This window comes from Pipistrellus hanaki (genome assembly GCF_964339955.1).
Source record: "Pipistrellus hanaki genome assembly, chromosome: 12".
Taxonomy (NCBI): Eukaryota; Metazoa; Chordata; class Mammalia; order Chiroptera; family Vespertilionidae; genus Pipistrellus; species Pipistrellus hanaki.
The window spans coordinates 29,048,440-29,074,680 of NC_140514.1; the positions used below are offsets into that span (position 1 = coordinate 29,048,440).

At 36.3% G+C, this 26,241-nt stretch overlaps 1 protein-coding gene across 4 annotated transcripts in view; it reads left to right on the forward strand.

The window, feature by feature from the left end:
* Positions 1-26,241, forward strand: part of VRK2 (VRK serine/threonine kinase 2) — a 70,354-nt gene that overhangs the window by 24,630 nt on the left and 19,483 nt on the right. For all 4 annotated transcript variants that reach the window (XM_084900404.1, XM_084900403.1, XM_084900406.1 and 1 more), the window contains exons 8-10: positions 14,565-14,697; positions 23,435-23,555; positions 25,907-25,965. In XM_084900404.1, the coding sequence (XP_084756530.1) occupies positions 14,565-14,697; positions 23,435-23,555; positions 25,907-25,965 (313 nt within the window). The remainder of the gene's footprint in view (positions 1-14,564; positions 14,698-23,434; positions 23,556-25,906; positions 25,966-26,241) is intronic.

A 26,241-nucleotide genomic window follows, 5' to 3' on the forward strand; every position in this document is an offset into this window, starting at 1 on the left:
TCTGGGTTTGTTGCCTGTGCTCTTGGTGTATATGCAAAAAATCATTGCTAAGACCTGTGTTTGTGGATTGGAAGAATTAATATCGTTAAAATATCCTTACTACCCAAGGCAATTTATAGATTCAGTGCAATCTCTATCAAAATTTCAATATCATTTTTCATAGAAATAGAAAATACCATCTTAGAGTCTGTATGGCACTACAAAAGACCCTGAATAGTCAGAGCAAGAACAAAGCTGGGGACATAATAGTTCCTGATTTCAAACTATATTACAATGCTAGAGTAATTAAAATACTATGCTATTGGCATGAAAACAAAACAAAACAGTCAATGGAACAGAGTAGAGAGCTCAGAAAGAAACCCAGGCATACATGATCAAGTAATCTTTGACCATGGCACCCACAGGAAAGGGACAGTCTCTTCAGTAAATGGTGTTGGGAAAGCTGGATGTCTACATGCAAAAAATGAAATTGGACTTTTATCTTACACTGTACACAGAAATTAACCCCAAATGGATTAAAGACTTAAATGTAAGACCTGAAATCATAAAACTAGAAGAAAACTAGGGGAAAAGTTGAATTTTAATTAATTTAAATTTTAAGAACCCCCATGTGGCTGGTAGCCACTATATTAAAAATGAGTCTATAAAAAATGTAGTTGAATATTTACGTGAACATTCCACGAGGGAATACCTTGATTGTTCAATGCCGACATGCTCAGTGTGTTTCTATCCTTCATACCGCCCGCTCAGTTGAAGAGGAGGCCTCACAGGTAGAGGAGGACACTTTTCCACATCAGTATCTGAGTGATAAATAGGCCTTAGAAAGCCTGTCATGACTTAGGGTTATGCTGGACTGACAATCAAGAGACCCGGGTTTAGTCCCAGTTCTGACACTGAGAGAATTGCAGCCCTCAGCAAATGATTTAACCTGTGTGGACTTTGGCTTCCTAGTGTATAATATCTGGGGCTTTGTCTAGGTGGTCTCAAAAGTTCCTTCTAGTCCTAAAATTCTGTGATTCTCTTTAAACATGTTTTTTGTCTGTTTGTTTTTCTTAGTTTAGTTTTTTTTAAATTTTATTTATTAAATTTATTGGGATGACATTAGTCCACACAACCGTATAGGTTTGAAAATGTGTTTTTCAAGTTCGTTGCAGAAGGTGATCTTCCCAATAATGTTTCCCGGGTGTCTTGCCTGTTGTTGCATAGCTAAAGACGTTCAAGTGTTTAAATTTAAGCAAATTTTAATGTTCTGGGAGCAGGAATCGTAGCAGCTGACCTGTGTCTTGCGGCAAACACTCACTTTCAGATTCCCCAGGATATCCGCAGGGTAGGGTCATAAGCCTCATTAAAGCTGCTTGTTCCTTGTTTGCTAGAGGGAATTCTAACACAATCCATTTATCAATCACAGTTACTCGTAAGATGGAGTGTGAATGTGTTTGTAAGAACTTTGCATGATATGTGTTTGCCATTTAGAGATAACCTTTTCTTTGTTGAACACGCATGAAATGTAGTCCTGTAACATATGTCCATATTTTATTATCTCCAGAGGAGTGTTATGTGTCTTAGCTTGGTGTGATACCATGCTATTACTAGATGGCACAGCTGGTACTGCTGTTAAATGTGTGTGGTATCAGGTGGATAGGGTTACACCCTGGATTAGATCACATGGTGGTGTATGTAGTCTCTTAGAGCAAGCACGTTATGTTCTTTGTAGTGAGGTTTTGCTGTATATATTCAGTTGAGTAAAGAGATATTGAAATTTGTTCATATGATTTTAGTTACTTGAACTTTAAACATTCTTTTGAGTTTAATATTATTTAAGATACACACTTTTGCTGGATTGTCCCAGTATAATTATTTGTCATATGAATTTGTTGTTTTTGAAATTTAATAACTTCATAGACCAATTCTGTCACTTACTATTTTGGGATTCTTTCAATATTATGTGTCAAATGAAAATAAAGTCATCCCCAAATTTTATTTCCATCACATATTCTATAATGTGTTAATACTACTATTTTTTAACTCTGTTATCTGATACTTTGTAGTGTTCCTGTTATCAGAATTTATCCCTAACATGTGTATGTTATGATGCCTGATTTTAAATCAGATTAGATCCATATTTTTAACATTCTGGTTTCAGAATACTATGTAAATGAAAGCTACAAGAATGTGGATTACTAAGTCTTATTGGAGAATGATGATGAGTAAAAAATATTGAAGAAAACAACATCATAAATATAATTTAGAAGCTATGTTCTCCATATTCAAAATGAGTATTTTGTAAGGCTTACTTGCTAGGACTGAGACTCTGAGACAGGTGAGAATTTGTTAAGTATGTAATTTTGCCTCTAAGAGGATAATACATTTTTTTTTAATTTTTAAAAATACTCCAAGTAATTGAGGATTCCATGTACCCATCACTTTGACTTAAAAATTAAGGTTTTGAAATTTTGTTTTATCTATTTTTTTGGCTGAAGAATTTAAAATAAATTATAGACATCAAGAAATTTTGCTTCCAAATACTTAAATATTTATTGTATTTCTGAAGAAAAACGACAGTTCATCATATTATAACAATGCCATTAACCACACTTAACAAAATTACATCATCCTTAATCTATAATAACAAAAGCATAATATGCTAATTAGGCTGGACAGCCAAATGGCCTTCTGGACGTCCTTCCAGAAGACCTTCCAGAGGAAGCTGGGGCTGCAAGGGCAGAGACAAGCCGCCGTGGCTGCTAGCGCTGAGCCCCTTGCACTAATTCCGTGCTTCAGGGCTCTAGTTATCGAATAAAGTTTTATTTCTTCCACTTTCTTCTTTACTCTAAAGTCCATGAGAAAAAGGGAATACAATTTCTACTCTAATTGTACTTCAGCTCTCTTTTCCCTTTTTTAAAAAAAAATTACATATTGCAGTAGATTCTCTGCCACAACTTGCAGTAATTGAATAGCCTATATCATGTGATCTCTTTGGCCCCTTTTAACTTTCGTTGCCTCTGACTTCCTGGATAAAACCAGTTGTTAGCCACAATCTGATTTACGAAGCTATTGGTTCAGAACGAGGCGTGATTTTTTTTTAGTAAATGTCCATCAAGAGGAGAAGTTTCTAGTCTTGTAAACAGAAAAAAAGGGATTGTGTTTGATTCACTGATGTGCATCCAGCAGCTGGCACAGAACATGCATATAATAAGCACTCAATAAATAAGCAATGAGAAACTGGGTAGGTTAATGCATAAATGAATTTGCTACTCAGTGTTCAGGAATAACAGGTAAAGCCCAACAGGTATAGACAAGTTCAGCAAATAAGCCATTTGTAGACTTAAATTGTTATTGGGAGAAATCTATCGAACTGTGTCAAGAGATCTTTACTGCTTAGTATAGCCATTGTGAGTGGATTCTTATGGATAGAGCTCTGTCAGCATATTCCCAAAGAGAAACAGAATGGAGACTCCTGTTGGTTGAAGTGTGTCCCCCTCAAGAGATGCTGAAATCCCGACCCCTAGTATCTCTGCATAGAAACATAGGGAAGTTGGATCTTTTTGAAGTTGGATCTTCTTTGAGTTAAGATAGGATGACTAGAGAAAAGCCATCTCATGATTGTCTTTCTTATAAAAAGAGAGACATCAGAGAGGAAAGACTATGTGAAGAGACGGAGGATGACTTCGGCAAGCCGAGGAACTGAGACTGCCAGACGCCTAGGAGAGAGGCATGGGCAGGCTATCCCTCCCAGCCAACAGCAGCGGCCAGCCTCCTCCACCTTGTTTTAGTCTCCTAGCCCCAGAACTATGAGACAATAAATTTGTATTGTTTAAGTCATCTAGTTTGTGGGACTCTGTTATAGCCGTCCCGCCAAACTTATTCAGGGACTTAGACATAAACCTTTGATTGGAAGTTGAGATAATATTATGTTTTCCAAAAAATGTTAATAAAAATCTCAGGATAATGTTCTGTTCTATGTTAGTTGTTAACACCTTAGCATGGCCATTTATGAACTTTGGGCACCAGAATAGGGGAAGAAGAGGGAAAGGGGAAAGTCAGAACAGAAGGCAGAAAGAAGTATTCTCTTTTACTTTCCCTGGGGCCACTCCAGGCAGGGCCAAATCAGTTAAAAACATGATTTGTTCTTACACATAGGATCTTCAACCAGTTAGTTCCCTGCCCCTTTTGTAAAATTTAAGTCACTTATTTTTTTAAATTTATATTTTCCATCACCATTTATCTCCTCCATGCCCTCTTCCACCTCCATCCCCTCCCCCTGAAGTCACCACACTGTTGTCCATGAGTTCTCTCTCTATTTTTCTCAATCTCCCCAGTGACCCAACACTCCACCCCCACCCCCACCATCACCAGATCCATATGCTTCAAGCAGTTAGTTCTTAAATATGTGTGTTGGGCCTCCGCTTTATAATACTGTCTACTTTTTTTTTATTCTGGAGCTAAATGTTCTTATTCAAGGTAGGAAGGAAGATATAAAAAGAGGGGTATTTACCTTCCCTTAATCCCAGGCAAAACATTTGATAGAAGATGGTGACTCGTTGCATAACTTTCAGTTATGTTGGGGATTCAGTGTAGAGCAGTTAAGGCCAGAAGCTCTGGAGTCAGACACCCTGGCTTAGAGTTCTGGCTCTGCCTCTTGTTAGCTCTTTGTTATTTGCCTTATTATTTGCCTCTCACTTCTTCCATGTCCACATATAAAAATAAGGATATTACATCAAAGAGATATTTTAAAGACCAAATAATTTAAACATGTGAAATTCTTAGACCAATATCAAGCACACAGTAAATAGTAAGTAATAGATAGAAAGTAATATTTTTTATAATTGTTAGACTTATGACAGTAGGATATTTTATTGTGTTCTGGATTTATGGAGAAAAGACACGATGTTCTGATTAGTTGTTAAGAAAATGGCATTGAATTAGACTTAATAATGAAAGTTCTGTCCAGGAATGAAGTTTGATCATAGACATCCACCAAAGAACTATTTATGACCAAGATAGTTGAGCATCCTGGCCCACAAAAGGCTTCATATAGGTTTTTTCTTCCTTTTACCAGTTAGAATGGGAAAATGGCATTTTTGAATTCTGAATATACTCATAGAGTTATATAAATTGGGTGGGTTAAGAGGTACCCTTATTTAGGGTCTCTGCATATAAGAATGGCCTCATTGCTGGTAATCTCAAATACTGTCTTTGAAACAATAGAGTTTGTAGTTAATGTAGAACAGGGAGCTGTTTTGAATGTTGGATGGCTGTGTTTATGTAGACACAACTTATATGTGGTGAATGTTTTTATAATATTATAGCAATGACAGTCAGATTATATCAGCTAACATTTTGTGAGTATCTGCTGTTTGCAGATGTGCCATGCTCTGAGAATGTTTCTGACATGTTGAAGTCTCAAGTTTAGATTTGATTTAGACAAAGAGGAAGGCCATAAATTGGATGCAATTCAGATTAGCCTCTTCCATTGTCTATTTGTTAAAGGACAGACACAAGTTATATGCTTTGATATCACATTAGAAATTATAAAGAGAGGTTCTTTTGTATAATCCTTGAGAACTTGTGTCAAAAGGACAAATTGGAAATAGACTATATTGGAAAAGTTTTCTTTTATAGGTGAAGTCATTTTTAGTAAAGGAGCAATTCTGAGCCTCTGAATTATTGAGGGAATTTCAACCTAAAGTCATCAAAGTATATTAAGTCACAGTCCTAGTTGATCAAATAGGCCTCCATATGTTGCTAAAAGAACCAGGTTGGAGTAGAAAAGCAGGTCTTGGAATAAACATGCTAATATTTCAAACACTGCTAAATATACCTCAGTATGTTGTTAGGAAGCCTGAGTATATGGTACCATTTAAGGGATCATATATTTGGGCCTGATGGAACAGTACATGGAGTGGACAGACAATGATTTATAAGAGATACAGCTTTTATGCCTCTTCTCCACAAACCTTGGGCATGTCTCTTAATCTCTCTCCTCTCTCTCTCTCTCTCTCTGAAAGTAAATATAAATAAAAGGGATAAAATTCCAAACTTGAAGTATGAGTAGTTATGAGACCTAGAAGAAAGGAAAACCCAACATTATGAAGCATATATTTTAAGTATAAGCACATGTTACATTTATCATTAACCAGACATTGCAGGGTTTTTACCACTCACTAAAAGATAAGGTCAGACTATGTTTTTGAAAAATATGTCTTTGAGTTTATTCTAATAAGTATCGTGTTTGAAAAGTAAGCTGGCAAGTTTTAAAAGTTGTATTTTTTGTCTAGGCTGAATAGTGGTAATGTACATGTATCATTTGTAGCATTATTTTATTGGCAGAAACAAGGTAGGGATGTTGAGTAGAAGCAAGGAAGTACTATATCTTATATAATAAAAGGCTAACATGCAAATTGTTTCCTTGGGAGTTGGACTGGGAGTTCAATCGCTCACTATGACATGCCCTGACCACCAGGGGGTGTCGTGGAACATGGCAGGTGATCAGTAGCAGGGGTGGTGGGGTGCTGAAGGAGCCAGCGAGGGAGGAGGCCAGGAGGTGGGGAACCTGATCAGCCCTAATCGCCAGCCAGGCTTAGGGACCCGTGCACGAATTTCATGCACCAGGCCTCTAGTAATAAAAATAATAGGAAGCACAGATTTATATAAAAACATAGTAGCATCTTTCAGGCTACATGCAGGTTTTATAACAGATATGCATGACTTTCATGAACATGCTGCTTGCTCATTTCATGCTTCTTTCTCCTTTTGGCATATAGTGATTTTCATTAGTCAGTAAGCATTTAGTTTATAGTGACGATTTTCACATTACAGTATCTTGTTGATAGAATAGTAAAATATTTATACCATATTCAAATAAGATAAATGCTGGCCTTCTTGTATAAGAGCCTCTACAGTTGCCGAGTACCTCTATATGTTCTTCTGGAGTTTTCAAAGTGTTTTCTAAATTGCTATTAAAACAGAGTCATGAGTAGTGACTGTCTCCCCAGTAGTATAATTTCCATCAGTCTCTTGACAGTGAGAGCTTAACAGACACATTTTTTTTTGCCACAACAGGTTATGCTAATGAAAAGGATTTATTTATGTTAAATATTCTAGATTATGCTAAGGTATTAGATTGCACACAACAATATTAAGTCCTTGAAAAGTGAATCACATTTTGGGACTACATATACATATTTCTTCTCTAATGTGAATTTGCAAAGTGGAGGTAAGGTAGTAATGACATTACTGATGGGCAGTGACATTTGTTCACATTAGCGCCTCCCTTCTCTTCCAGTGTCAGAATCTCTGGCGCCCTTCTCCAGCTGACATTCGTGGCCATCCTATCATATGTTGAGAAATGCTGCCATCTGAGTCAGTGTGGCTGCTGGGTGCTTAGGATTCCTAAGCACTGATCGCCACGGGGCAGCTCCGGCCCTGCCCCACCACCGCTGCTGCCAGTCACTGCTGCCCCTGATCACCGTCCCCTCCTTCTGCCCACTGGCACCCGCCTTGGCTGGCCTGGCACCGTCCGCTCACCAGCCCTGCCACCTGCCAACTGATCACTCCACTGTTTGGTCGATTTGCATATTAAGCTTTTATTATATAGGAATTTTCAAGGCTCAGCTTTTTTTTTTCCTCTGAGTTCCCTAATTCAAAATACCCTCTCCTTGTTCTAAAATACTATTAAATGTAAATCTAATATATTTTTGTCAAAGAACATGTTACCTCTAGACTTGTAGATGTGATTATGCCATCTCCCTTCCTGTATGTGGGAAAATGCTCAGCCTTCTGGTCAGACTGATTGAGGTTCAAATCTCAACTTTGCCAATTATTGTAAGTTTGTTTTGTACAGAGCACCTAACCTACTCATCCTATTTTTCCATCCTCAAGGTATATTAAAATAGTTTAGTCTTAGGGTCATGAGGGCTAAACAATCACATTTCTGTGAAGTACTTGATGCTTTCACATAGCATGTACAGTTGACCCTTGAACAATGTGGGGACACAGACAGCCCCGCCCCTGCTTCTGCACAGCCAAAAAGCTGCATATGACTTGACTTCTTCAAAACAATACTGTTGATTAACATGCATTTTTGTATATTACTGGTATTATGTACTGTCCTCTAACAATAAACTAAGCCAGAGAAAAGAAAATGTGACTAAGAAAATCACATTTTCACATTAAGAGAATACATTTATGGTATTTATTGAAAAAAAGATCTGCATATAAGTGGATCTATGCAGTTCAAGCCTGTGTTGTTCAAGGGTCAACTATATTCAAAATAATATGCATTCACTTTTCTTTGTTTTTTTTTTTTTTTTTAATTATAGTTGTCAATAGTTTATCATGCTTGGCACTCAGCTATCTATTGAAAAAAATTTACATCAATTTGTCCAATTATTACCATCAAGTCTGATCAATGGGAATTTATTTAAGCCTGCTATACACAAGACCTTAGAGTGGGTGCTGTTTGGATACAAACAAGTTATACAACATTATCCTGCCTCTTGTTCACTAGGAGCTTACATCTTATAAATGTGGGGCCAAGACATAAATAAAGTAGAATAACTTTGTGCATTCTAAAATAGTAAATCCGCGTGGACACAAATGAAAACGCAGTTAGCTGCCTGTTGGTGAAGGATTTGTTCCCTAGCTTTCATCAGTGGTGAATCCAGGGAGTGAACTGTGGATCCAGCAGGTGTGGTAGGAAGTAGAGGAGAGCACCCGGGGGCCAGATTGAACACAACAGCCCTTTCCATGCAGTTCCCTTCCAAGAGTCACTACAGGTGTTCTTCCATTGCTAGTGTCACCCATCCATTTGGAAAGGTAAAGCAATGTAAGCTCCTACAACAGTAGGAAGCAAAGGAGATGGGAAGTAAAGGTTTAACTGCGGAACATGAAGATGAGGCATACATGGGTGCACAGGTAGATAAACAGAATGTTGTATTGGAGACAGGCTTGGTTGGTACAGGAAAGCTGTATTTCTCATGGTCATCAAAAGCAACTTTGATTTCATCTTTTTGTATGTGATTTACAGACCATCTCAGAGGAACAGATGCTGAGGCAGGATTAGGAGTGTAGGGGCTTTGTTGGGAAAGGAAGTATATTACCTATGAGAGCAAAAGGACAAGAAGCAGGATTGGACAAGGGATGCTTTCTGAGGGGGGTGTTGATGTGACACCCAGGAAAGGAAAGGGGACAAGGAGGATTGAGCAGGGAGAGCTCTGACGATGGTGCAGTTCTGACAAAGCTCAGCTAACCCTCAGGGAGCAGCAGAAGAACCAATGTCCACAAGAAGCTCTGATTAGGTAGAATAGGCCACACAGCAACCTCCTTCCTCCCACCCCTTCGTGGTCATTGTCTGACAGGAGCTGCCCAGGAAGAGTGTAGCCTTGGCTCACATGCTCTGGCGATTCCTAATGATCCCGCCTCTGGAGTTTTCACTTTATTGTGCTCCTTACAGGTGATAGGCCAGTTCTTTCTTGATGGGATTACACTTCAGTGGCTGACACACTACCTTAGGTAATAAGATAATAAAATCAAAAGTCCATGAAAACATTAGCTCAGAATAGGTGTGTGGGTTTTTTTTGTTTGTTTGTTTTGTTTTGTTTTGTTTTGTTTTTGTGTGTGTGTGACAGTGTGGTGGTGGTGTTTTTTTTTGGGAGAAGGTGTGCTAAGAAATGTATTAAAACAAAACCCTTTGTAGAAGCAGGACTTGGTGAGTGTTGGTAACATGCATTATTTGGGTATATCACGTTATTTTTCACCTGTTAAGTGTGGATAATGACACACATCATCTCTACCCGCCTTACAGTTTTTTTGTTTGTTTGTTTGTTTTTAAAGCATATCTCAGAAAGGTGAGAAAAAAATGAGTACCATGTAGAAATGTGAGGGGCAGTACAGTGTAAGGAAAGGGAAGCAGGAAGGGCTGTCCTTTTACTCATAGAGAAAGGAATCCGTTACCAAATTCAGAAAAGTTGCATAGAAAGAAAATCATTTAAAATGCATTAGGGTGCTGGATTTTAAATTTTCTTGTGACTATTCCTATTATAATGCAAATCATCTACCTGGTAGGTGATCTTGGGTTTCCTACTACTAGCTTCTAAAACTTAAAACACATTATATGTATTTATATTTAAAGTAAAAAATATTAACCAGTTATTTTTTATTTCACAGAAAATAAAAAAGGATAATATAAAAAAAGTTAACTGAAACCAAGTTTTTCTTTAGATTAAAGGTTGGTAAACTTTCTCTGTAAAGAGCCAGATAGTAAATATTTTAGTTACTTTATGTTTTTCTTTTTTTTTTTTTTTACAATCCTATAAAGATGCAAAAATTATTCATAGCTCAAAGGCATATAAAAACAGGGCAAACACTGCAAACCCTACTGTAGATTAAGTTCTACTTAAACTTAGATTTTACTTCAACAAAATTTCAGCAATGGGCAGAATCCCAAATTGTATGTTTTATTAAAAAAAAAAAAAATGGACTTTGAATTCTTACTGGTATGGATTTGAATCCTTCTATTCTTTATGGTGCAGTGACTTAGACAAGTTAACTCAGCTTTCTCATATGTAGAATGAGACCAATGCTACTTGGCTGGGTGATTGATTTGGTTTAATGAAATAATTTGTGAAAGGTATTTTGCTCAGTGATTATCACATAATTAGAACCTCAACAAATGTTATTTCCTTTCTTTCCTTCCTTATCTTGCTTGACATTTCCTAGCCTTTTTTTTCTTTCTTATTTTGATTAGTTCTAACACCATTTTATACAGTGTATTTCTATGAAGTTATCTTTGTAGAAACTCTCACTTTGACCTAATTTGAGATAAAATAATTTGTCAACACTTTGTACATACTATTTGCTTTACTTCCTCTACATCAAATCTCTACCCACCAAATTCAGTTATCCTAAATTTATTTTATTAATGCTTTACAACCTATCATTTTAAAAATATTGATATATTCTAGTAGTAAAACTTGCATGAGAATTTTAGAGAATTTAATTCTCATTGAACCTATAAAAATGTAAATATTTCTAATCATAGGCTATACTAGTAGATAAAAATACAAACTGAAAAAGTAAATATATGTAGTGGGGTGAAGATAGATAGATGTTTGTTTTGTTATTTTGTTCCATAGCCTTCTGTGATTGTTTGATTTCTACCTACAGCTCTTTTAAGACCACCAATTATACACCCAATATTGGAGCACCTAATATATAAAGCATATATGAACAGATTTGAAGGGGAAAATAGGAATACATTAAAAATAGACAGGGGCTTCAATAACCCACTTTTGACAATGGATAGATTATTCAGACAGAAAATCAATGGGAAAACATTGGACTTAAACTGCATGTTAAATCTGATAGACCTGATTGGCATACAATACATTCCATCTAACAATAGAATACACATTCTTCTCAGGTGCACATAGAGCAATCTTTAGAATAGATCTTGTTAGGGCACAAGTCTTGGTAAATTGAAGAGGATTGACATCTTGCCAAGCATCTTTTCTAACCACAATGATATGAAACTTGAAATCAGTTTCAAGATGAAAACTATAATATTCATAAATATATGGAGCTTAAACAACATACTCTTGAACAACCAGTATGTCAAAGAAGAAATCAAAAGGGAAGAAATACTCTTAGACAAATGGAAATGAACACAGCATTCCAAAATTTATGTAATGCAGCCAAAGCAGTTCTAAGAGGGAGGTTTATAGCAATACACACCTACATTAAAAACAAAGAGAGATCTCAAATAAAACAATCTAACTTTACACATAGGAAAGGGACAAACCAAGCACAATGTTATTAAAGGGAAGGAAATAATAAATTTCAGAGTGAAAATAAGTGAAATGGAGATTTAAAAGGTAATAGAAAATATCAATGAAACTGAACTGTTATCTTGAAAACAAAATAGACAAACCTTTAGCTAAACTAAGAAAAAAAGAAGATCCAAATATTGATAAATGAAGTCAGGAATAAGAGAAGAGACATTATAACTGATAACACAGATAAGAATCATAAGAAAGTACTATGAACAATTATGTATCGACAAATTAGATAGCCTAGAAGAAATTCCTCGAAAGATACAACCTATCAAGTTTGAATCATAGCCATAGCCGGTTTGGCTCAGTAGATAGAGTGTTGGCTTGTGGACTGAAGGATCCCAGGTTCATTTCTGGTCAAGGGTGTGTGCTTTGGTTGCCGGGGTGTGCAGGGGGCAGCTGATTGATGTTTCTAACTGTCCCTCTCTCTTCCTTTCTGTAAAAAAAAAAGAAAAAAAATCAATAAAATACTTTTTTTTTTTAAAAAAAGATTGAATCATGAAGAAATAAAAAAATCTGAACAGAACAATGACTACTTGGGAGATTTAACCAGTAATAACACACACACACACACACACACACACACACACACACACACACACACACAACCACAACCTCCCAGCAAAGAAAAGTCCTTTCTCAAGGTCCTGGGTGTCATTCCTGTAAGAAACATTGTGTTCCTATCCCTTCAATCTCTGAAGGAGGGTAGGGCCTAAGCACAAATTAACAAACATGGGTAACCTAGCCACTTTGACCAACTTCCCCTAATATCCTCCAGGACTTTTCACTAGCCTGCCCAGCGCTTAAAAACTTCCCCACCTTTGTTTCAGTGGAGTTGAGTTTAATCTATCTCCCCTATTGCAAGGCCTTGAATAAGGTCTTTCTCGTCGTCTTAGCAGGTGCAGTGCAGTGCAGTTTCCTTCCAACAGTGACTGAGAATGAAAATTCTGGAGTCAGACTCTGACTCCATTTTACTACACAAGTCACATAATCTCACTGAGCGTCAATTTGCATGAGTGAGCTGGAGATGATGCTACCTACATGCAGGATTTCTGTGGAGGATGGCATGGGCCAAGGAATATAAAGCTCTTAGCATGCGCTGACGTCTATTAAGTACCTCGTAAAGTTTAATTGAGGTCTTATTGTTTTGGCTAATGACTACATGAAAAGCTTCTTTATGGCTCTTTTTATTTTTAAGTAAACTACTCTAGTGTAATACATATTTCTATTTTGCTAAATTATCAATATGTACATTTCTGGGATATCTACTTTGTAAAGTGAAGCCTATCAACTTAGTTCTTGAAATAAATAAAGATAAATGCATCATAAATAGTGAAAGCAAGCAACCAGTTGCACATATGATCCTGAAGTCAAGTTACTTAGAGCAGAGGGATCAGTTACTTCTGAGACTATGTAGAGAAACAGCATCTGTAGGCGAGAGACAAAACTAAAACACCATGTTCTCAGGCACTAGCAAGCTATGTTACCCAACAAATGAAGAAAACTCTGTGCTGTTTATATTTTGAAGTTCAAAATACCTCCTACTTCAGCTATCCTAAAACCAAAACCTTACAGAAACTAAAAGATACTTTTAATAGATATATTTTAAAATGCAAGTTTTATTTATTTTTATTCTTTTAGATCTATTTGTATTGATTTCAGAGAGGAAAGGAGAAGGAGAGAAACATCAATGATGAGAGAGAATCATTGATCAGCTGCCTCCTGCCTGCCCTAAATTGGGGATCGTGCCCGCAACCCAGGCTTGTGCCCTGACCGGGAATTGAAACTATGACCACCTGGTTCATGGGTTGACGCTCATCCACTAAGCCACGCAGGGCAATCTAAAGTACTGGTTTTATAATATTCTATTGTCATGAAAGGTTATCTCAATCCACAAATTTTAAAAAAGTAGAAACTGCTTTTTTTGGAGGGTGGGGGGAGCATGGTAACAGATAGTTGGAAAGGACTGTATTTTGACTTCCTGTCAAAATAAATAGTCATAACGGTTTCTATTCAGTATATTCTGTGTCTGTAAAACTATGTCTCCCTCCTCTTTCTCACTCCAAAGTAATCTGAGGAAAATTCACCTGAACTGACTTCTGGCTTTTATCAATTTATATTCTGTTTGGAAACCCTACTTGCAATTCCGACTGACTTACAAATTCTGACTGGCTTGCAAAGATTACAGTGACGATATGGATCGGGCTGAATGGCAGAATACTGCATTGACGTTCCATTCTTAAATACAACCTGCTGGTGTGTTTTTTGAGTCATTACCTCTTACAATCAGTTCACTATTTTTATACTTCCTGTTCATGGAAACTCCTATAACATTAGGTTTGTACATGTAGATTGTTTGCTCTGAAACAGTTTTATGTGACAGAGAAGGGGTTACAAGAAAAGGCGGAGCCCCAGTAGCTGCATGAATGCAGGTAAAAATGCACGTTGTGGTTTATGATGTCTAGATGTCCAACTGGAGGGGAGGGAATTTGGGAGCAAAATAAAAAGAATAAACTCTAAGTCAACTCAGAAGCAGGATATGCCTATGATGAAGTAAGGTTTGAAACCAGAAAGTTAGCTGTTATGGTCCTCAGTTGTATCTTTTCTATCCTAAGGCACCATTTGGTGTAATACAAATGTAGGTATAAGACTTCTTAACCTAACAGTTTCTTAAGACTTAATGATAAAGGTTACTTTTTCAGAGGATGAAAGCATGGTTCACTTGTCTTCCAGGTTTATCTTGCAGATTATGGACTTGCCTACAGATATTGTCCCAACGGGAACCACAAGCAGTATCAGGAAAACCCTAGAAAAGGCCATAATGGGACCATGGAGTTTACCAGCTTGGATGCCCACAAGGGAGTAGGTAAGTCTCTTTTTCTCTTTTTTATTTCACAAGAATAATTACAGAATAATAAGACTCCATGAAATGACCTTTACGTAGTCACTTCAAGGACTGAGAGCACTGGTGAGGTATTGTCTGCTAGTGAATATTTGTTTTATAGGGAGAGGAGATACAGACTATGACAAGTGGGGAAAAAGCACAAGGGTTTCAAAGAAGTAAGCTTGATGCTTATTTTTGGCAGGAAATTAGTAGTTTGCATAGATTAAACTTGGAGGTCAGCAACTGAACTTCCATGCTGTAGTGAAGAATGCAGATTTGGTAAAGAATTTTGGTGAAGAATTGTTCCTGCTTTTCATTGTGCCCTTATCAGAGCTTCAGAAGATACCATCTCCAACAAGAAAATCTCTTCTGAAACTATAAAGTGTTAATTTGTGGAAATCTCTCCTAGTCGCCTTTCATATATCTTACTTATTTAAACTCACTTTGATGGTATTGGAAACACATTTGCAGGTAAATTACATACATAGTCCTTTTATTGGATATTGATTGTACTGCCTTGCATTCCAGGGCAGACTTAATTCAACAATTACCTAATTAGTTAAAGTCATAACCTATGTCTTGTATTCATTTACCATTAATTAAACCTTAGCTGTTTATTACACTGCAGTCCAAATCCAATAGCCGGCCCAGAAAGCCATGGAAAAGGAAATAGGAGGTCAATATTGAAAATATATGGTGCAGAGTCCCACTGATGGTTGCTTTGTTCACAATCAATATGGTCAATGCAACTGTACTTTCTTAGTTGCTCTGTCAGCAAGACAAAAAGTCAATTCTAATGTTATGCTAGTAAAAAAAAAAAAAAAGTGATTATTGAAAAACTTAGGCTTTCAAAATTATACTCCTTAAACTTTGTTTATAAAAGTATTTTCAAGTTTGCTAAGCCATACAAAGAATTATAAAACAGCTTGGGAAGAACCACATTGTCACTAAAAGGCAATTAGACATGTGCACTTGTTAATGACTGGTAAACTGTTACCCTAAACTGAGACTTTCTAACGAGTTTTAGTTGGTGCAAACAACTGTATATTATTGCCTTTTCTATTAAAAGGACCATTGGCCATGTAATGTAGAGGGGTTTTGATCATTTTCCAGGGCAATTAAAACCCACCCCAGTTTAAGGTACGCCAGTGCAGAAGTGAGACGTGTGTGGGTTAGATACTGTCTTTCTTTTAGGAAGAACCATAGGTTACATGTTCTGAAATAGAAATTAGCTTTTATACTTTGGATCAGAAGGAAAGAAATCACTATATTACTTTTCAAGGATAGTTTGGTTAGGAAAGTAATGACCGCTCAGAAATGAAGAAATCTTCTGTATTTTTTCACTGTTTACATTATTAACGAATCAGGGAGCATTCAAAAATACAAGTTAGACATGGTTTAAATTAAATTAAGAAATATAAGAATCAAATGCTCATTGATAGTGGGTTCTTGTTCAATTTAAAGTTCTTTTACTCTCAGTGAATTTTCCTCTTTTGCCAGATTCATTGGTGTGAAATAACTTTCAGGAATCTGGGAATGCGTTTTTGATAGTAGTATAACTGGAAATTCATCATACAGATTCTTAAGCATTGGTCTGATTATGTTAATGACTAGAGGCCGAGTGCACAACATTCTTGCACTGGGTGGGGGAGGGGGGGTATCCTCAGTCAGACATGTTTAGCGCTGCTGCAGAGACTCCTGTCACCTCTGCTGCTCTCTCCAGCTGTGAGCCTGGCTTCTGTCTCAGCAAAACTCCGCCTGTGGGAGCACACTGACCACCAGGGGCAGCTCCTGCATTGAGTGTCTGCCCCCTGGTGGTCAGTGCGCAGCACAGCAGCCGGTCTTTCTGCCATTTGATCAATTTGCATATTACCCTTTTATTATATAGGATGATATTAACTTATGGTTGGACCACTTATTTCAACTGGTAGTTTTGATCTTGATACATTGTGTTTTTGGCTATTAAAACAGCTAAGAAACCAGTGTGATATTTGAATGGGAAGAAGAGGTGCTACATGTTAATCTGGACAGTGTTTGGACTGTGGTAATCTAAAATTCCTCTACAGTTATTCCATAGTTTAGGGCATTGCCTTTATTGTGCTATCCTCATAAAATATTTGAACAAATTGTTATTCTGTAGTTCGCTTAAGGTTTTTCCTCCCTCAATAATAATACATGTGATTAGTTGGGTGGATTTCACCATGGTAGGGCTTTGGGGGAGTATATTGAACTGAAAATGATGGTAGAAAGATACTATCTCCCTGGCAAGACTATTCAGAGAAGAGTCTGTATTATATATTTTTGGTATTTGCTGGAAAGTCATATGCTGGAGTGAATATTTACTTTTATAGGTTTTATAGGTTACCTATAAAAATATCTCCTTAATGCATTTAAAATAGAATTTATACTAAACTCCCAGGCATATCTGTATCTAAATATACAGATATACATGCATACCTATTTACATACATACACATATGTTCACACATACATAGCTAACACACACACACACACACACACATACACACACATTTACTGAAGTTTAATATGCAGTTTTAGTCTGCTGTACGAAATAAAGGGTTTTATATCCTCTATGTTTTAATTCATTTCTAATTGGTTTACATTTAGTTTTCCTAAATAAAACATTTCACTTTAGGATTTTATTAGAAATGAAATAATCATTTAGTTATATCTAGGAACCAGAATAAACATGGCCATAAATCCTGTAGGTTAATGCAGAAGGTCAAATTCATAAATATGTATGTGTTTACTTTTGGTACAGCCACTGTGCAGTTTAATCTCAGAAAAATGTTTTCTATAACAGTCCGACTATGAGATCAAATAAATACTCAGAAAGATAATGCAAAGGAAAACGTAAAGAACAGAACAAGCTGTCACTGGGAGATGGAACCTCTAGGTGTCAAAGCATTTGTCCTGTGTCAGGTGTCTGTGTCTGGTCAGGCCCAGGGAATATTCCGGCTTCACTGTGAGACTGATTTGTGAATTAACCATTTAACAGAGATTGTTAACCTGATCAAACTCGCTAATCTCTGTACTTTTTATAGTGATTATTCGTAAAGCACAGCTAACTAATTTTTCTGTGGATTAATTGTGTGTTTTTTTTTATAGTTAAGGAGTTTGTGTAAGGTGTCGATCAGCAGTTTGACCTAAGCATTTTCTAGTTCAACTTTATTTAAAAGCAGGGTAGCTTATATTATTACAAACCAAAGAGATACATACAGCGGGGTGGTTAGATTGACAGATGAATGGATAAACAACTATGTCTGCAACTATCATACATCTATATATCTGTATGTTTTTTAAAAATTGCAGTTACTCTTTCAAACTCAATTCTCTTGAATGACCTAACGGTATTTTCTGAGTGGCTGAAGTGCTTCATTTAGTGTAAAATTAGAGTCATGTATGTTGGGCTTATCTCTTCTATTATCAGTTTTTTTTTTCTTCCTAAAAACTAACATGTATAAACATTGACATATTTTGGGCTCGTTGCCTGATAATTAAAGAGAATTATATCTGTGTCAAATGTACTATTTTAAAATTTGTTACATTCTTAGTAATGTTAAAAAAGCAATATTTGGATCAATGGTGTGATATGGATTTTTGTAGATTTTTCTACTCACTGAGGCATGCAGTCAATACCTAATTTCTCTTGAGATATACTGCGTTTAACATATTGAGCTTTTTTAAATACTTCAGACCTGTGCATTGAGTGTATAATGCCTGTTTTAATTTGACATCATGGATGACCATAAAATATGATATCTAAATTCCATTTTAAGTGGCTGTTTGTTTATGTAATATATTCAGTATCAAGGAAAGATATATTACATACTTTTTTTTTTTTTTTTTGCCAATTGCTAGCGTGTATGAAATCCAAGTCTTGTGTTATTTCTTGCATGGTTTCACTTCACTATAATTTAGCACTCCAACTTACAAAATATATGTGAAATAAACTGAGAATGTGTTTTCATGTTACCAAACTTGGGGAGGTGACATGATATTTATCTTCTTAAACAATAATTCAAAAAAGGAACCCAATTTTCCATTATAGGATGTCAAGGGAAGCCATCAAGTTGTTGATGTGCTCTGTTGGAGCTTTTAGTAATCAAAAAAAAAAAAAATAACTGTTGATTTCTATTTTTAGGTAAATGTATCTGCTGTAAATAGTCTTTGGTTGATGTATCTATCAATAAGAATTAATGAGGACACTATTTCTTCTGCATGCATAACCCAATTCTGACATTTAGATATGACTTTTGAAGTCATGACATAGGACTTGAACTCTTTGGTTGGGTTAAGAATACACATCGACCAAATGCACGATGCCTACAGCTTTGCTCTGTCGAGTAACATGTCCTAAGCCTGCCACTGTAGTGTTTCATAAAAAACTAAGGCTTAGAATTTAAAAGGTACATACAAAAATAGGGATTTAATATTTTCTTTGCATTGTCGCATATTGCATTCTTTCTTCCCAATGTCATTCTTTTTGAAATTGCAAACATTTGTGGCCACCATAACAGTTTCCAGCTTGTTATATATATGAATTTACGAAATCCTGAATAACAGAAGTTACTAGTTAGAAACATAAAATTAAAGTTTAGATTTGTTTTGCAGATAGTCACCTTCCCCTTGCCCAGATGAGCATCTTATTCACATGCATTCTGCATTCCTATTGTCATTTCTGAGCATATAAATGAGTATTTGGGGCATTTAAACCCCGTTTGCTTGAGGCAAAAGTTTTCAAGTTCACTTTATTATTTCCTACTAAACTTGTTTTTCTTCACACTTCATAATGGTACTCTCTGTAAGAAATAAAACTAAACAGAAAACCCTTTAGGCAAATAATCAGATTCATTTTGGGATTAACACTTGCACTTTTCTTGTTCTCTCAATTCCTCTTTCATTCCATTGGATGAATTGGGCCCAGATGATTTCACTCCAGTTTGTTTTTAGAATAAGGCCCAGCTCTCTAAGGTAACTTCTCTGTTCATGTACCATCTTGGAAGGACCATTTAACACTTTATGAATTAATGTTTTAACTAGACATAATTCTTCTTTAGAATGAAGTAGTTTGAAAGAAATAGTATCCTGAAAGGGTAGTTGTATGAAAAATTTTTGTGCTACAGCTCAGAACTCAGGATTTGCTGCTGGTTTATTTCTTGTCCAAAGAACTGTCTTTGTCTCTGTGTATCTTTTGGTGTGTTAAATTAAAATGCCTACTTCAAGTAAGTCCCCAACTATAGAAGGAGTATATGTAATGTTGTTTGAATGATGTTAAAACTAACATTGGAAGCAAAATAATTATTAGATTGAGTATGGGCTTTGGATTCTGAAAGAAGGATTTCAGTACAGAGATATGTCAAATATTGCTCTGTGATACTGAGCAAGTTATTTAACCTCCCTAAGCCTCTGTTTTCTTACTTGCCAACAGGGTTAATAATACCTTCCTTATATTGTTAAGATGAGTAAATGAGGTAATATCAAAGCAGTCAGAGTGTCTGGCACTGTAGCAGCTTCATAAATCACATCACTTGTATTTATTTTAAGGACACATTTCAGTGTCACCTGTTCCTGTCGTAAGCTTTCTAATGAAACAGAATTCAAGTTCCTCCCTGTGCCTTACTTTTCAGTCATTGTTCCTCTAGGCCAGTGGTCGGCACACTCATTAGTCAGCAGAGCCAAATATCAACAGTACAACGACTGACATTTCTTTTGAGAGCCAAATTTTTTAAACAAACTTCTTCTAACGCCACTTCTTCAAAATAGACTCACCCAGACCATGGTATTTGTGGAAGAGCTAAACCCAAGGGGCCAAAGAGACGCATGTGGCTCGCGAACCACAGTTTGCCAACCACAACTGTAGGCAATACTTTATAATTTAGAAAGGTTGAGCCATTGAGAACACCACAGGCTTTTCACAAAAAGAGTCACGTACATTGCTTCATATTAATAAGCTAAATGAAAGTTAGATGCGAAATTATATTTGGGGAAACTAACAAGAGAGTGTAGAAGAAAGATATTATTAACCAAATTTTGTTACATTCCAAGAGCACGATAGGTAATGGATGTTTTTAGGAAGTCTATGTGAAAATATACAGTTAATGATTATATTATAAATATAACTGAAGAGCTCCATATGTTACAGTAAATTATATAGAAATACAAATTATACAGAAACAAAAGAATCCATAATATATTTTAACTTTCAAATTAAATATTTTTATACTTAGACATTAATAGTTCTCTTCAAACATAATCAATTCTTGTTTTTATTTTCAGCATTTTACTTAATTCTTTTGAAATACAAAGGAAATAATAGGATATATGTAGTAACTATTAAAACATTTATTCAGTAATATTTGGCATGTCATTTATTGTCTGATATATTTTAAAATCAATTAGATATATATGATCAATTGATTGTGTTAGTTGCACACATATTGACATATCATCTAAAATATTTATTTTTAATTAAATTAACAGATATTAAAATTACTTTTCTGTGTACAGTAGATGGAAAGAAGACCTAATTGTTGGTAGAAACTTAGCATTTAATTTCACTGAAACACATCAGTTTTCCCAATTTATTTCTCTGGGAGGGAATTTCAGGGAGGACATGTACTTATAAACATTTTTAATATTTCATCTCATTCTTTAATGGTGGGAAAGAGAAACTATAGGATGTTGTTAAACATTACATTTATTTCCATAGAACTGAATGGAAACACTGGTAAAACACCTACCTAACCATTTTTATTGTATAATATCACAACAAAAAAAGTAAAACATTAAAAAATGTGATGATATATTTTATTTAGGTAAGGCCAAACTGTAGTAGTGAAGTAAAGTTAACTCTTCTTAAAGGGCTATTTCCAATGAGACCAGTTTATGAAAGATTGGCTTCAGAAATCTAAATGACTTGTCGTTACTGCTGCTTCGGATCAATTAATCCCTCAGTCAGAGGGCGGGAGAAAGTGACTGGAAACTTCATTCCATTTTAATTCTTGATTGTTTTTCCTCAGAGGCCTGCTTGTGTATAGCCTGTGTCCTCCAAACAGGTGCCAGAATATAATTTTTCAAAAATTAGAGGACGTGGATTTTTTAAGTGGTGGTAATCGGGAATTGCAATAATGGAAAAAGGGACGTGTGAACACATCTGTAAAAATGGAGCCATTCCATTATTAATGGGAGATTTATTGCTGAAGAAATCAGTACAAAACTGTGTGGTAGAGGCCGTGTTTTTATTTTAATACGAGAGCCAGGACTCGCATTAGGACATTGTTGAAGCTCGTGCAGAAAGCAAATGGCACCCAGGGGATTGCAGCATTCTGCTAGACTGAAGGGCCTTTAATGGTCCCAGTCTCTAATAGCAGTTAAGATGGAGTGCGTGTGAGAGCTAATCTTGTCTTCTGCTTTTATAAAAACTTAGGTATAGTTACCAAAAGTAGCCGTGCTGTGCTAGCATTATATTGTTCTTAGCATTATAACTTTTAAAACTAAAAACTAAGTTGACCGAGCGATTTTTTTTTTTTTTTTTTTTTGGAGTTTATTTCATGAAAGATAAAATAGAATACCTGTTTACAGAAAATTAGAACAGCCGCAAATTGCACTCAGGAGAGTGTCTATCCCTGCACAGGTGAGCATGCACGTAGTGGCAGAAATGTAAATACCAACTTGTCGTTTTGTAGCAGGTTAGAATGGTTAGAAATAGTTTATTTTGTAAGATTTCATTAATATTTTCATCATTATTTCAGTAAAAAAATTTTTATATATGACATGATTCTTAGGTTTCGTTGTCCATCTCTTTAAATCAGGCACTTTTTAAAATGTAAAGTTATGATGGAATTAATCTACAGCATTTAGTAGTTCGATATAAACGATATTTTGTGTGGCCTAACCATGTTCTTTTACTACATTTTATATAAAAAGGCTGAAAGCTTCTGTTTGGCTTTAAAATTGACTTCCGGCCACTTCCACCATGCACACCATTGCCTTATCTTTCTATTTTCTACTCAGGATATTTGACCCAGAATCTTAGCGTAGCTCCGCTTAAATCTAAAACGAATATTTGTGAAATTTTTAGAACCGTGTACCCAAAACAGAAGGCATATGTATCCTCCACTTTCACTAAATGGGAAATCTTAAAGACAGCCCTGGTTTTCCATCCTGCACACTAGATGGCAGTTTTGTCATATTCTTCCAACTCCGAACGCTGCTCGCATGAGGGGAGCGGAAAAGGCCATCAGTGTTTAGTCTGCACTCAAAGGGTCTCTGCATGACCAATGCAGACCCCATGGACTTCCTGGAACATGTGTTAGCAATTTAGCTGCAGACATTTATTTCTTTGTTTTACTGCTTGGCTCTTTGAGAAAGTGTTGGTGCCAGGTTATGGGTTGTCTGGATCATGTCAGGCCATGGAGATCAAGTTCATGTGACAGGCCAGACTGAGGAAGGATGAAGTTGGAGGAGGTGAGGAAACTGACCCTCACTTTCAACAGCCACAAGTCACTGCCTGTCTGCGGGCTGGAGCCAAGCGCCTCGGCGGCGTTTTAAGTTCTACTCCAGCTGAACAAACAAAACACGTTGCCCGTTTGGCTTTTTCATATTTCATCGGGAGTAGTGAAATCAGCGGCTTCTCCGTCTCTCAAAACCTGTGCTTATCCCTCGTCTCTCTCTCTCTCGACACCGACTGCTCTAGCCCTGTCCAGACGGAGTGACCTTGAGATCCTGGGCTACTGCCTGCTGCGGTGGACCTGCGGGAAGCTGCCCTGGGAGCGGAGCCTGCAGGACCCGGCGGCTGTGCAGGCTGCAAAAACAAAGTAAAGGTTTTCACGTCTCCCATCCTGTGCGGCAGCAGGTCTGCAGGGACCCACTGGGGGAGTTAGTGTCCCATTCGCCCAACATGATCACTAAAGCACATTTCTTAAATTTGAAAAATATTATATGAAAAACCGAGCAGCTGACAGACCTCAAATCCATTAGGATGACGCCTATGAAATCACATGTACGGGAGTGGTAATACAGAATGCAAAGCGAGGTAGTAGTTCCTTTACATGGTGTTTTCCAAAGCTTAGATTCTGGGTGGTGGTGTTTTCAAGGAAGAGGGTTTTCAAATTAGCATTGTGCACGTATATGCAGCCAGCCCTAGCTGGGTGTGACTGATATTAATAGAGAGACAGTCACATTGGGCAGATACGGCCTATATTTTTCAAGGGAGAGGAACCTACCTCTTTCTTAATCTTGTGTCTTGGAGGGAGTATGTTTTGTTTCTGAAAGAAGAAACTATTTTTACAGGAGGCATTTATATAAAAGGTAATCCTGCAGCCACATAAACATTTTTAATATTTCACATTCAGTTTTCCTCAGCTAGAATCTGTTAGCATGAAAATTAGGTCAGACCGAGAAGAGAGTGTGTTGCTATTTTACTATTTTCTCACTTATCAAGCCTAAGAAAAAGTCAATTGTATGTAGCACAGACTAGCCATTTTTTTAATTATTATATACCAAGATATGCCCAACAGTCATTATCCACAGATAGTAGTATATCAGCATCGGGAAAGGTAGCAAGGCAGCTATTTTCTCAGGAGGGCATGTTACAACAGAAGTTTACAAAAGAGATAGCTGATTCACGGAAATCAACTTTCAGATTCAGTGTGGCACTGGTTCTTAAGAGAGACAAAGGGTAGCCTGCAGATGCAGAATAATACAGATTATTGCAAATATGGATGTATTGTCTACTATAAGAAATGTTTCTCCACTTGGAATCTTGATCACTCTAGTCCCTCACCCAAAATGAACACATTTATATAAGTCAATATTAGTTATCACTACAGTGAGCAATGTATCCGTATTAACCCCCATGTAACTGACATTTTTCAGTCTATGGGTCAAGTCAAAACTCAGTAATGGGTATAAATAATAAACAGTCCTGGCAATTTTTCACCTCAGTTTGCTGAGTTTGAATATTGTACTTTATTTCAAAGATTAGCAATTTACTTCTAATGACTATATGTTTTTCTCATATTAAAACTTTCTGATGATTTTAGTCTGTTATCAATCTGCCTACATAGATGCAGTCATTATAGATATCTTTAATGAATGTGCCTATATATGTATATTCAAATATAATAATAGGGGATTATATAAAATAATAAATACAATGCCAATAAATATAAACTTGATTTACATTTGGGGATCCTTACATATATTAATATCTTCACTTTGATTTATTAGTAAAACCTTTAGATCAGTAAAGCTAATATATTATGAGATGTATAATTAAGGTAAACTGTAGACATTTTCACACATCTTATTGTGTATAATACATAGTCATAATTTATTCCACTTGCTGAGGAGGCATAACACTGAATTTTCCATAAGGGCATACTTGCATATTTAACCAAACTACCATATCTCCCTTATGCCTTTTATTTTCCTGACATAGGGTGGTATCGGTGCATTTATTATTGCAATTCTGCCTGTGTCCGAATTTATGAATCACACATCCATATCAGTAATTTTCATTGAATGTTTATATTGTTGTGGCTGAAGCAACTTAAGAGAATTGTACTTGTTCAGTCTAAAAGATTGGAAATGGTTAGAATAATAGTTGTTTTTGTTTATTTGTTTTTGGATATTTTTTGTTAATCTGTTTAACCATAGAATAGCATGGAACACTGCCCAATAGAGAACTCTATACATAAGTAATTAAATAATTTGCCTCTCCCCAATAATAAGTTCTTGAAGAAAAATATCCTTAAAATCCACATGCATTTTTCTTCTACAATATGTATTTTTCTTGTTAAGAAAAATATGACAGACATTGCTACTTCTACCTTTTTACACGTATAAACTTTGAATTAAGTCCTACATTGTTTAGTTTCTAGGGGATTGATATAAGATTGCTCAATGAGAATTGGGAGATCTTCCCCACCTCCACTTTCCCTCTTATTTATTACTGGTGGTAAAAAAAAAAAAAAAGAAAAAAAAAAAAAGGTACTAAAGTCAAGTATGGGTGACTCAACAAGGCAGAATTTGGGTTTTGTCTGCTAATCAAAACAGTGGATCACCGAATGGGAATTGGAAACAGGTTCATTGTGTGTTACTCTTTTGTTTCAGTGGGTCACAGGATCCTAAACAAATTCATTTGTGTGTTACTCTTTTGTTTCAGCCTGTTGGATGAGCTCCCTGAGTCTGTGCTTAAATGGGCCCCTTCTGGAAGCAGTTGCTGTAAGTAAATGATAACTTCTGCCTCCTCCCGTAGGCTTGACAGATCACCACATTTGTCACTTCTGTTTTACAACTTTTTAGTCCACCCGCTCCCATTCCTCAGGGCGGGGAGGAAACTCTCCGGGGTTACAGATAGGTTGCTGGAGCAGAGACTGTTAGATCCCTCTGACATTAGAACAGGAGAACACCGCACCAAAGTGTTTAGGCTGCTTTCCAGGCTCTGCCGACTGAGTTTTTTGTTTGTTTGTTTTGTTTTGTTTTGTTTTTTGTTTTTGT